The sequence below is a fragment of the Gekko japonicus genome, unplaced genomic scaffold (assembly GCF_001447785.1).
Source record: "Gekko japonicus isolate JY-2015 unplaced genomic scaffold, Gekko_japonicus_V1.1 scaffold74, whole genome shotgun sequence".
Taxonomy (NCBI): Eukaryota; Metazoa; Chordata; class Lepidosauria; order Squamata; family Gekkonidae; genus Gekko; species Gekko japonicus.
Window position 1 is genome coordinate 2,114,667 of NW_015167059.1, and position 13,429 is coordinate 2,128,095.

The 13,429-nt window shown below is 45.6% G+C and overlaps 1 protein-coding gene across 2 annotated transcripts in view; it reads left to right on the forward strand.

Moving 5' to 3' along the window:
* The window catches only part of ADGRL3 (adhesion G protein-coupled receptor L3), a 643,333-nt gene extending 634,903 nt beyond the window's left edge, over positions 1-8,430 (forward strand). For both annotated transcript variants that reach the window (XM_015412493.1, XM_015412494.1), the window contains exon 22: positions 7,412-8,430. In XM_015412493.1, coding sequence (XP_015267979.1) covers positions 7,412-8,211 — 800 coding nt within the window. In that variant the 3' untranslated portion in view covers positions 8,212-8,430. The remainder of the gene's footprint in view (positions 1-7,411) is intronic.
* The last annotated feature ends 4,999 nt before the right edge of the window (positions 8,431-13,429 follow it).

Here is a 13,429-nt window from a genome sequence, read left to right on the forward strand (position 1 = left end):
TGTAATTCCAGGGGATCCCCAGAGTTGGCAACCCCACACCTTGTTCACCCCAGTTAAAATTCCTATGCTCTTCCCTGCATGGCATCATCAGTGATCTCCTCTGAAGCAAAATAATATAAAAATGGAGAGTTGGCCTTCAAAATGGGTGCTCAAAGAAGGGGGCAAGCAACACATTTGGTGGTAGTTTAGCCGGTCCCGCTCGACAGTCCTTCTCCAGACTGGTCCCCCTGTAGTACCAGTTACCATTTGAAATAAAATATCAGAGGGACTTTTGGAATGAGCCAGGCATGTCACTGAGCAAAACACTACCCCACCTGGCATATGGATGATATGGGGGGGGGGATTGTTGAATATGGGCCCCAACTACAGTCTCTCTAGGACAACTTCCCTCTCCATATGATGGCTTTTCATGTTACAAGGAGACTGTAACATGGCTCATTCCAAGTATGCTGCCCTCCATGTGCACGTCTCAGATTAGTTCTTTGGGGGCTATATCATGTGTACCCTTGTCAGCATGTGGTGATTTCAGCCTAGGCTTACCAGACCCCCCCCCCGGTTTGGTGGGGGTTGCCCAATTTGGAGGGGCTCCTGCCCGTCAGCCAGCTGGCAGGTGGGGGAAGCCCCGCCCCCCAAGAGCAACCACCCGCCTCCTCCCTCCTCTCCCTAGCAGGGTTGAAAAGGAACCTAGTTTAGACGCTGATGGGGAGAGGTGTGATGACATTAAGGATGGGGTTCAAAGCAACTGAACACCGTTGCCAGGCCAAATGGAGGGACTCTCCACCCAAATAAATTCCAGCTTCGTGGCAGCAAATGCATCAAAAACTGAACCTATAAACAGCTCTTAGTATTGGAAATTCCTGCCATGAGGGAAAGGCATTATCCACCTGCACTGTTATCTAGAGAACTGGCCACTTTGCACGAACCTTCCTCAAACGGCAGGCCAAAATTGGTGATCTGCTAGCAGAGGTACGAATGGCAGCCTCTGGAGGGATCTGGCGATCCCCTGCAATTACAGATCATCTCCAGACTACAAAGATCAGTTCCCCTGGAGAAAATGGATGCTTTGGAGGGTAGACTCTATGCTATTTTACCCCACTGAGGTCCCTGTCGACTCCAAAGAGCTGTAGGCCGAAATGGAACAGAGACTGACTCACTTTAGACTGAATAGGGATTTGGCTGTGGCCTCCAGGAAAACAACTAAGAAAAATAGTATTGGAACTTGAACAAATTCTTTGGGCATTCATTTCCTGATAGCCTAATGAAGTGTTCTTGGGTTCCAACAAGCCTTGGGTTCCAACAAGCCATTTCAGTGGGCTTTGGGACATAGCGAAACTTGGCATCACTTCTGAAATACCCTTCGAAACACTACAGCTTAGTTAAAGATTCCTTGGCACTCTGTGGATGAGGGAGAAGTCTGCAATAATAAGGCAGTGCTTAGGGAGAAGAGAAGGTGCTCGTTTTAACAGTAAAGCTAATAAGTGTAATAAGAGTAAATAAAGGCCTTCATTTTAAGACTTCGGGTAGTACCTTGCATGCTTTCGGACATTGAGGCTGGTACTTTTCGGTTTCCCTTTTTAAATTTTGGATTGCATCTTGAAAAAATACAAGGAAGGGGGGATTTTACAACTGTGTTTATTGTTGTGCATCAATCATGCTGTGGCTAATCCTTTCTAAACCCACGTAAACTTACGTCATGTGCTTCCAGAAGTCGAAATGGTTTCCGTTTAACCCTTTTGCAGCATATCATCAATTTGCTTTTGACTCACCTTCCTCCTAATGTCGCTGTAAGCTTACTTGTTGTTTTTTCTTTCCTTTTCTTCATGCTGTCGTTTAGAGCCCTACAGAGAGACAAGTATGGGAGTAAAGCTAAACATTGCATATCAAATGTAATTTTTTTTTAGTTCACTTTTTTTAAATGCATCATATTTTGATGATGTAGATAATTTTAAAACCAGTCCATCCGTCACCATGCAGAAACCGGGAACAATAAGCCACATTATCTGTGTCTTGATAGAGATTAGATCACTTTTGTTGTGTCTGTTTCCGTTTTTGTCTTTCATCCGGCGTGTGTGTGTGTGGTTTTTTTCTTCACGTCTTTTTATGATTTTAGTTTTCTGTGTTCGTGTACAAGAATGGCATTTGAGTTGACGCCGTTTTTGTCTGCTGAACTGTCATGCTGTCTCCTCATGTCATCGTGGCGCATCTCACGAGAGGCAGAATCCATTGGCAATGCAAGGCAATTCCTTTGTTTCCCTCCCCCCCCAAAAAAAATTGCCTCGCTGGTAATTCTATGCATTGGCAGAAGGAATGAGGAGTAATGTCTTAATGCATAAGCTTACCCAGCCACGACCACGCTAGAGAAAGAGGCACTCATTACCACACCAGACCTTTGCGACACCTTTTTTTTTTTCTTTAACGTTTCCCCCCTTCAGCATTGTGGATTGTTGGTTAAAGATTTATGCTATGAAAATAAATGGCTTCATTCTACATCTGTGATGGCTGCCCTGTTTTTTATGCCCAGCTTTTTTCCTGTCTGTCTGAAAATACAGGTTAGCCGTATATCCAGTAAATATCTGAAGGCCAAAATAAAGAGTGACATTTTGGGGACATTTCAATTCAGAGAAATCGCAAAAATCTCTACCGTGACACTTCCCAAGTCCAGGCAGACATGCTCTCTCTAGTCCCTCACAGATGCAGACTGAATTCAGTATTTTCAGAAGGTACCCTGACAGTGTATTAAAAGGTTTCTTTCTTGCGGATGTGAATGGCCATTAATCTCTGTTGTCAACAAATTGCTTTCCTAATCCAAGAGTCTCTGTTCAGCCTGGTGTGCCATATTTGGCAGCACCCGGCGAGGGGGGGGGGGGGGGGGGGGGAAGCATACGGAAGCCATAATCTTCTCTCGTGTTTTGTGTTTATCTAGAGGATTATAATATTAATTAAGGGAATCCCAGGCGGATGATAAGCATCAGAAGACTGACCCTCGTCTCCCAAAGGGCAGGCCTCCCAGATGGTGGCAGCACATTGCTCTTTCGGCCCTTCCAACGCAGCTGCCCGAGCTTGCAGGCTGTTGCAGTCTAAGCAGCTCCGCATGACCAACAGAAAAATACCTTTTATCAGGGTGGACGAAAAATCACAAAGCAGCAAGATGGCTTTCAGGTTCCACGGGACTCCGCCTCAGAGCAAAACTACATGTCACGGCAGACATAGGCCCAACCCATGGCCACCGATGATATTTTAGGGGGGAAATAGCCACAAGGGACCAATCCTGATGGAGCCTGCAGTGAGGTGGCAACAAGCAATCTCCCCCCCCCATGCCTTTAGGGTTACTGAAACAGCCCCCCCTCCTCGTGGTAGGGTTGCCAGGTCCCACAGGCTGTTGGCAGGGGGGCTCCCAAGCCTTCCTGGAGTTCTTCTGGGGCGTGCACTTTGCATGTGACATCAACGCATTTCCAACGTCAGGGGTGACAGTCTAGGTTTTGGGCAAACCTCTGTGAGGTCTTGGGCCTCAAAACCACAGAGTTTGGCCCAAAACCTAAAGGGTTGCCCACAATGGCGGAAACACAGAGACATCACTCCCAAGTGATGTCATCGCACTGGCACTGCCGGGAGGGGGCATCTTGGGGTGGGGCTTCCCCTGCCAGCCAGTGGGGTCTCAGCAGATTGGGCCCCCTGAAATCAGGGGATCCCGTGGCCCCAATGGGGGAATGGCAACCCTATCCCTTGATTGGGGGGTCGAATATCAGCTGGTGCTGCCGTGTAATGGGCCCGATCAGGATTGGCCTCATGGCGGTTTTTAAGCATCTAGTTTTTCCTCTAAAACAGTACCGGCGATCATGGGTTAGGACCCGTGTTCTCTGTAACATGGAGTTTGGCTCTCAGGCTTGATTAAAAGAGGAAAGATGGTGACTTGTATCCTACTGCTCTAGTCAGCCAAGTTTTAGAGCCTTCCTTGGGCCTGAGAGAGGCTTCAAAACACGGCTGGGCAGAGGTTTAGGGCACGAGGCGCAGTCAGTTTACAGCCCAGCGACAGCCCTGTCTTTCTCCAGAAGATGACTCGGGAAATTCGGCCTGCAGGCCAGTGAAGGGTAGTTTGTGTCCACTGCAGCAAAGTGAGGTGGGGTGAAGGAACTCTGGCCGCTCTGAAAGTTACTCAAATCCTAGCCCTTATCAGAAGTAACAAGAAAAAAAATAGGCATCCTTAATATTAACAAAGCTAGAGATAAACTTCAGATGACTTGGTGGGAGACTAACAGTGCCATCTTAAATGGAATTGCACCCCTCTAAACCCCACAGACCTTGGTGAAAACAGAATGGTGGAACTCGGTGTAGGATATTTTCAGAGGGCAGCCATGTTGGTCCACAGCAGAACAGCTGGACTTGAGTCCAGTTGGACCTTAGAGACCAACTAGGTTTTCGGGGTATAAGTTTTCGAGAGGCCGAGATAGGCCGCTTGGACTCTGGGAAGCTTATTGAGAGCCAGTTTGGTGTGGTGGTCAAGAGCACGGACTCTAATCTGGGAGAACCGGGTTTGATTCCCCACTTGCACCTGGCTGGATGACCTTGGGCAAGCCGTAGTTCTGATAAGAGCTGTTCTTAAAAAAGAGCAGTTTCTGTCAAAAGCTCTCTCAGCCCCACCTCCCTCACAGGGTGTCTGTTGTGGGGAGGGGAAGGGAAAGGAGTTTGTAAGCCGCTCTGAGACTCCCTTGGGTAGTGAAGGGCGGGGTATAAATCCAATCTCTTCTTCTTCTTCTTCTACCCCCCAAAAGCTTGTTGGTCTCTAAGGTCCTATTGGACTTGAGTCTAGCTATTCTGTTTAGCGTGGCAGTTTCAGGGACAGGATTATAGTTGACATGGCTGATGTCCTGCAGTGAGCACTGGGTGGGGGCAAGAGTCCTGCTCCTGACCAGGTCTATAGCTGTGCTACCGTTCGTGTGCCACAGCACTAGAACTGGGACAAGACAGTTGCCGTCAGAAGGTGCCCAAGTCACTCACAGCCCTGTGTGAAGTTGTAAGCACTTCTTGTTCCATTAATTTCCCCATGCAGACTTAGCTCTGTTATTAGCCTGAATACTTCTTTGCATTATCGATGCCTGTTCCTCCCCCCCCCCCATGTCAGAAGAAATGAGACATTCACCTAAATAGAAAGGAAGAGAGGTCTAGCGGTGGCTCCTGGCCATGGTGACTAAAGGGAACCTCCACCTTTCGTGAGAGTCAATTTCTGAATCCCAGAGCCAGGAGAAAACATGAGGGGAAGCCCTCGGCCTCTCTGCCCCATTGTTGGACTTCCAGAGGAACTGGTTGGCCCCTGTGTGAGACAGGATGCTGGACTAGATGGACCCCTGGCCTGATTCGCAGGGCTCTTCTTCTTATGTTCTTAAGAGACTCAAAGGCAGGTTTAAACCTCACAATTAAAATGTTCTCGGGCTCCCAGTACTCAGGGCTTTTTTCCTGGGCGAACATGCCGGAACAGAGTTCTGGAACCTCTTCAACAAAATCCTTTTAAAAATGTTTAGAAGTCCATGAGTTTTTCAGTATACAGATTTAAAAACTCCATTTCCCTCTTGAGACTTCTGGCACCTCTTCTTCTTCCCCCCCCCCCCCAAAAAAAGCCCTGCCAGTACCTAATGCCATTTCATGCCAGCAGAGCTTTCTGTGATTCTAAATCTCTGACAGTTTATTCCCCTCCTCTTTTGGGGTACAGGAACCAAAACAGTTTCCAGGGCTTTTTTATGAACAGAAAATGTATATCTATATATCTTTGTACAGGATGTGTGTTGGTCATGTGTATAACTAATGATACCCCCAAAAAAGCTTTTCTATTCCCAGGCCCCGGGCATACCTCATTCCCTGCACGCCAATTCAGATGCAGTCTTGGGACATCTGCATCACGCAAGGTCTAGCAACAGAGGCCCCGGCGCCAGCAAGGGCAGCATTGAACTTGGGGGGGGGGGAACACCCCAAACACAAATCGACAAAGAGTTAAATCTCCCAAACTAAAATACAAAAGCATCACGGTTGTATTGCTGAACAAACATAGCAGCAAAACTAAAAGAATATATTCACAGGCGCAACTGTTGACACAGTTCTAGTTATCATAACTGTATTAATTTCTACGGGTCCTGACAAAGTGACTTGAAAGTCAGCATGCCGTTTTACAACATTAAATCGTCATTAGCAGCCGGCCAGGTTTAGTAATTAATATTGCAAATTGTGGACTGACTTAAAACTTGCAGGACAAAACTGGTTGATTTGCTTGCCTCTGCATTTGCAGATTGGTTCTAAGCATGATTGGTTCTAAGTCCGATTGAGTTCAATTGAAATTGTCTACGAAGTATGTCTAGAGCTGCATTCATGCACACAAATTTACTTGGAATTACTCTCTGTGTTCAGTGAGATTACTCCGAGGTAAACATGGGCAGGGTTGCCGCAGGATTTCTAGTGACCAGGAGCTACTGAAACCATCTTGAGTATGTAGCCATAGGACTGAGTTGCACATCCACCTTCAGGTGGCTGTGATTTACACTGAATTGTGTCAGCAGTGCGGCAGTGAGGGTAATCTTTCACGTTTGCAACTGTTCTGCAAAGAAATGCAGTAAAGTTTTGCGATTTTTGTATTGTACTTTGGGAGTTCGTAGACCCTAATAAGTCTTTGATTGGGTTTTTCTAGCCGTTTTGAACAACTGCATAATAATCTGCCAATATGTAGGTAGTTCTGTTAGATGCCTCAAATGTGATTTAGAATTTTAAAAAAAAAGATTATTCACAATAACTTCTTATAGGTAAACTTGATACCAAGTTCAGACTTGGCGTTTAATGGTCTTACACGTCTCCATTGTCTTCAGTGGGGTTGCTGTGAGTGAGAAATTTGATTTTATCCTGAGAATTTATGCTCAGAATGCAATTTGTTTTTAATTAGACAATTGCCAAAAAAAAAAAAACAACTCATTCACGCTCAGAATTTCTGTAATAAACCAAGAGATCCCTTCAGAACTAATTTTGAGATAAGCTCATCAATGTTGCCCCTGCCTTAGCGTCAGTAGGAATGCTTTGCTAGGAGCTTGGAAGTTCTGTGGAGACCTGATTTCCAACAGGGAAAAAGTATGTTATTGTTGTTGTTAACAAGAAGCCCTTGTTTTCATGCAACAAACCTGTTGGAAAAGCCTGTTTTAGTCGGTGTGGTTTTCCTTGCCTCCAAACCTTATAATTTATGTACTCCCCCCCCCTTTCTGTTCCCTTTCTCTCCCTATCTCCTCTCTCTCTCTCTCTTTTTTGTGCACGGTTACTGTAGAATGTAGAAAAAGAGTATTGCAATCGCGTTGCCCCCTTAGGGCAATAGCCGTGTAGAGCAGGACCCCCCATGCATATACCTGTTGGTACAAGTCAACCTTTCTTGTGTGATATTTTTCAGAGGGGCTTCTGAACAATGCCAGGGATACAAGTGTCATGGATACTCTACCACTGAATGGTAACCACGGCAATAGCTACAGCATTGCCAGCAGCGAATACCTGAGCAACTGTGTGCAAATCATTGACCGTAGCTATAACCACAGTGAGACCGCCTTAGAGAAAAAGATTCTGAAAGAACTCACTTCCAACTACATACCTTCCTACCTGAACAACCACGAGTGCTCCAGCGAACAGAACAGGAACCTGATGAACAAGCTGGTCAACAACCTGGGCGGCGGGAGCAAGGACGACGCCATTGTTCTCGACGACGCCACCTCCTTCAGCCAAGAGGAGAGCCTTGGCTTGGAACTCATCCACGAGGAGTCGGATGCCCCGTTGCTCCCCCCGAGGGTTTATTCTGCAGAGAACCACCAGCCTCACCATTACGGCAGGAGACGGATTCCGCAAGACAACAGCGAGAGTTTTTTCCCCTTGCTAACCAATGAGCACACAGAAGATCTCCAGTCACCCAATAGGGACTCTCTTTATACTAGTATGCCCGCGCTGGCTGGCATGCCGGCCGCGGAGAGCATCACCACCAGCACTCAGACCGAACCCCCGTCAGCCAAAAGTAGTGATGTGGACGACGTGTACTACAAGAGCATGCCAAACCTGGGCTCCAGAAACCATGTCCAACAGCTACACACTTACTACCAGCTGGGGCGAGGCAGCAGTGACGGATTTATAGTCCCGCCAAACAAGGACGGGACCCCATCGGAAGAAACCTCCAAAGGACCGGCTCACTTGGTCACTAGTCTATAGAAGACGAAGCGAAACGTTTTAACAAAAAACAAACGCTCCTCGCCCAGCGCTCGGATTACTGTTCGGAGTTAAATCAAAGCGGTGGTAATATTGTGTATTCTCCCACTTCATGCTGTTCTAAACGACAAACAATTCTCATACCTTTTTAATAGGATTTCTAGGCACGCCCAGGAAGAATGCTAACGGCTGTGATTTCCCCCCTCTCCTGTCCCCCCCTCCTGCCCCCTGCCCCCACCTCAGAGAGACTTCTGGAAGCGAATGAAGGGATGCGACAGGAAAAATAAAATGGCCCACTGTGTGGCCGTCTGAAATTATAACTGTATTCGTTTAAGCATCTTTGGATGCGCTCTTCCTCTTATTACCAAGGACCTGATTTCCACAAGGCCGAATGTGCATTTGCGACGACTAGCAATGATGCATCTAGATTGGAGTGCTGCACAAAAAAAAAAAAATGAAACAAAAATAGCAAAAAAAACTGTTTATTCCGAATCTGTATCACATAATAGTTTTTTGGTCTCTCACCATTTGATTTCACCACAGCCCACTTAAGCTGTGGAGCAAACCTTAAAGAAATAGAAGGGAAGTCTGTAACTGTATGCTACACAGCATATTTTTTATGTTTTGCTGTATTAACTGATGATAATTCTAATGGCAGAGAAAAATGGAACAATTCCTATGTAATGTACAGATACTAGCATTGCACATATAGTCTGCTTTTTGTTCCGCCAGAACTTGCGTCCCTGTTAATGTAGTGGAAAAAAAACAAACAAAACTTTTTTCTGTTGTGCTGGTCTCGCAAGGTTGTCTACCAGTAGGAGCAAGATTTTTCATACATCCTCTTTTTTGCCATTTTTCCATATAAATTTGTTTTCCACTGGGCAAAAGAAAGAAATTCACTCTATAAAGATCCTTTTTTCCCTCCTCGTATTGATTTAGAAATGCCATTCTTCAGTAGTCTAAGAGATATTTTTTCCTAACTCTGTATTTCTTTATAAATTTGTCAACCAAACATTTTGCAAATTGGAGAGCTGGACAAACTTTTATGTTTACAGTGCACAACCGGTGAGAAGGTGCGGCGTTTGTGGCATGCAGCCTTTCTCCAAGACATTAGTTACCCTTCTAAGAGCCGATATATCCTTAGGGGAGTCATTGGGACTTCTGCATTTGAACACACTGTCCTCTGCAGGAGTCAAAATCCCGTCCCCAAGCTAGGAACTTGTACTGCAGAGGTCTAACAAAAATTGACTGAGACATAGCAAAGATGGGGAGGGGGGAAGAAAAGAAAAACCTATTTTGAGTGGTTAAAAAAATCCTTCCATTATTTTCCTAACAGGAAATGTATTTATTTGACAAGATTTAAAGTAATGTAGGCCTTCCCAGGAGGTAAATTAGCAGCACAGATTCTACTTTTTTTTAATTTATGATGCATTTTGTATGGTCGCCAAGTTGAATGACCTCATTACTAATATTTGTTGTAAAAGTGAAATTTGTTTGCCAACCAATAAACAACTGATTAAGATTTAGAAGGAACTGTTACGTATGTCCTGTGAAATCGGTCTCTCTTGATTTCTCTCCCTCTTGCCGGCTTGAGTAAATTCAGCTGTCTTTTTTTGGTGTGTGTCTTTTTTCTGCTGAAGGTAGCTATGCAAATAAAAGGGTAATTCAGCACAGAATTATGCAGGAAGGATCTTGAAAACATAGGCTAAGCAGTTGGACTCTGGAGGCAGGCAGCAAAAAAGGACCCGTTTGGACTAGAGGACTCTGCAACTGTGGCTCTGCTTCAGCATTGGGCTTTGACGTGGACAGGATTTTAGACAGTGTCTTGCATGTCCCATAAGTTGTATCTGTCCTATGTGTAGCTTCGGCTGAGGGTATAGGGCCACAGAGAGAAAACCAACGCCTAAGAAGCCTCTCCAAGATTCTTTGTTTTTCATTTTAGTGCCCCTGAGCAGTTGTTCATCATGTTATCTGGAAAGGAGGTATCTTACTCCCGGTGGCTTTGGTGTCTGAAGGGGGAAATAAAGCTGTCCGTATTTTCAGGATAAGATGAAATAGCAGTTTTGAATGTATCCTCTAGGGAGATGTCGCGGAAAATCTCTGGAATCCAACACCCCAACCTAAGTGTACTTTTTGTTAATAACATGTTTGCAGGATGAAAAAATAAAAATAAAAACCACTAGTTCTACTTCAAGTTTATTTGTTGAGACAGAGGCTCAAACAGGCTTTTCCGGTAGATAAACAAAGAAAATGATGTGTAATTGCGAGTAAATCGACAAAGCCGAACTTGACTGATTCCTGGTTAATATGAAATCATTTCAATGTCCCCTTTGGGGTAGCTGGGGGCAAAGGTCATTTCTGGTTCCAAGAGTGTTTCAGGAAGGGAACTCTCATGAGGAAATAAAATACTGCCCCTTTTTAGCCCCATGCAAATGACAATCAAGTGACAGCGGAGGCTATTCCGTATTATCATTTCCCTTGCTTGTAAGTTCCTGCTGACCTGAGCAGGATAGCCCAGGTTAGCCTGATCTCATCAGACCTTGGAAGCTAAGCAGGGTCAGCCTTCACTAACATTTGGATGGGACTGCTCCAAGGAATACCAGGGTCGTGACGGGGAGGCAGGCAATGACAAACCACCTCTGAATGTCTCTTACCATGAAAACCCTATGGGGTCACCATAAATCAGCTGTGACTTGACAGCAGATTCCTGTTACTTGGGGGGGGGGTTCCTATTCCACACATGTTTTGCTCCATCTAGTGTCAATTTGGTATTACACCGGTTTATGTCCGGCATATCTCCCTCAGATTTAAACTGCAGGTTTTTATGCCACACATAAACCGGTGTAATATCGAGTTGACCACTAGAGGGAGCAAAATACATGCAGAATAGGGGGGAAATCCAAAGAAATCAGGGAGGGAAATGAGAATGTGGGAAAGCCCCACTTTGTGTATTAACCCATTATTGTGCAGTTGGGGGTTGCCATCTTCCAGGTGGGTCCTGGGGTTCTCCTGGGATTAGAACTGATCTCTAGGCTGCAGAGATCAGTTCCCCTGGAGGAAATGGCAGCTTCAGGGGGTAGACTGTATGGAATCATATCCCCTACTGAGCTCCATCCCCTACCCAAACTCCACCTTCTCCAGGCTCCGCCACCCCCCAAATCGCTAGGAATTTCCCAAGCCAGAGCTGGCAATCCTGCTCCGTGCTTCCATAGTCTGATTATCACGTCCACAGGGCTATTCTTAGTACTGTTTCTATTATAGGAGTGTCTTAAGGTCTACTCAGAGTATGGCTGATGTTCTGAAAGTGCCAAACGCAGTCAAAGTGAGGCAGGAAATTGCAGAGCATCTAAGCAGAAACCAGCAAAGTGTATCTTGACTCAACCTATGTCGTAGAACTCTCTCTTCTCCAAGTTATTTGACAAATAGGTAGTCGCTAGAAATGGACTGATAACTGTTTCTGGGATAACGGCAGTTCTCTCTGTGGTGGGTGTTTCAAGCAAGCATGCACCCATGAGATGGCTGTGGCGGAGCCCCAAGTTCCTTCTGTAGGAAGCACTCAATCTTCATCTATACCCCACTTTTCTCCTCATTGGGGACCCAAAGTGGATTCGATTACCGCCTCCATTTTTAATCTCAAAAGCACACTGCGAGCAGTGTTCCCTCTAAGCTGAGTTCGTGTGAGCTAGCTCACAATTTTCTACCCTCCGGCTCACACATTTTTATCTCCGCTCAGGAAGGAGGGCTCCAGAGCAAACTAATGTATGCAGCAGCCGAATCGCTGGCTCACCACTTTAATGCCAGTAGCTCACAAGGTAGGATTCTTGCTCACAAGACTCCATAGCTTAGAGGGAACATTGAGAGTCTGCGAGGTAGGTTAGGCTGAGAGTATGTGAGTGGCCCAAGATCATCCAGCGAGCTTACATTGCAGGGTGGAGATCTGAACCTGGGTCTCCCAGATCCTAGTGTGGCAATCTAACCAGCACACCGTACTGGCTCTGGGAAGCCAAAGGGATGCGAAATGCTGCCATATTCTTCTGAGCTTTCAGGATTTCCCATGCCGTGGATGCTGGACACACAAAGCTTGGTCCTGATCCTCTTAATTCTGTTACAGGGAATGCTTTCTCTAAATCAGGGGTGTCAAACATGCAGCCCTGGGGCCGGATCAGGCCCCTAGAGGGCTTCTATCAGGCCCGCAGTGGAACTGGCTGTCTTCTGCTTCTTCTTCCAGTTCTGTTGCTGCTGTGTCATCATAGGTTTGTGGCTTGCAACTTACAGATACACACCTGAACAGCATACTCAAGATTGCAACAGCACAGACATCTTGATGCAGTAATTCAGAGCAAGAGGTGTCAGTTATCAGACACTGTTTAATAAACAAAATATTGCAAGAGTGCTAATGGTTTAAGCATGTTTTTATTTTAAGTTAAAAAAACACCTTTGTGTTTATATCTCCACTACCTGGCATTACAGTTTATGATACACATAGCTCGGCCCAACAAGGTCTCACTTGTGTCAGATCCGGCCCTTATAACAAATGAGTTCGACAACCCTGCTCTAAAGTGTTTGCAGGACTCTTGGGCTCTTCAACATGGGTTACAAATTCAGGATTTGAACTCACACCCTTAACATTTCAGGCTAGTGAACAATTAAATCCTGTTCATAAAATGTGAGCTATCCAAAGCTGGTATGAAGGAATTTTCTCCTAAAATGATAAGCGACCCTTCTCCCTAGATGTGAAAATAAACAGAAGCCTTGTGGCACCTTAAAGACTAACAATGCCATCTTAAGAAGAGTTCAGCCCTTCTGATCATACAGACTTCAGTGGATCTAGAGAGGGGTAAGTGTTCTTAGGATTGCACCTGTAATAAGATATTTATTCCAGAATAAGCTTTTGCGGACCGGAGCCCCGCTTCTTCAGATGCCATGCAATAGCTCCTTGTTAGGCAGATCCAGGTGGGGCCGTGTTGGTCTGAAGCCGTGGAACAAATTTAGAGTCCAGTGGGGCACCTCTAAGACCAACAAAGTTTTATTCAAGGTATGAGCTTCCGTGTGCATGCGCACTTCTTCAAACACATTTGAATAGTAGGTGAGATTCAAGCTTATAGACGGGCTGAACAGCAAATCAACATGTAACATGATGAAGATGTGCAAAGAGAAAACTAAATAACAAGCTAAGGTTATACAGTCAACAGTTGTAAAGAAATGAATATATCAAAACAGC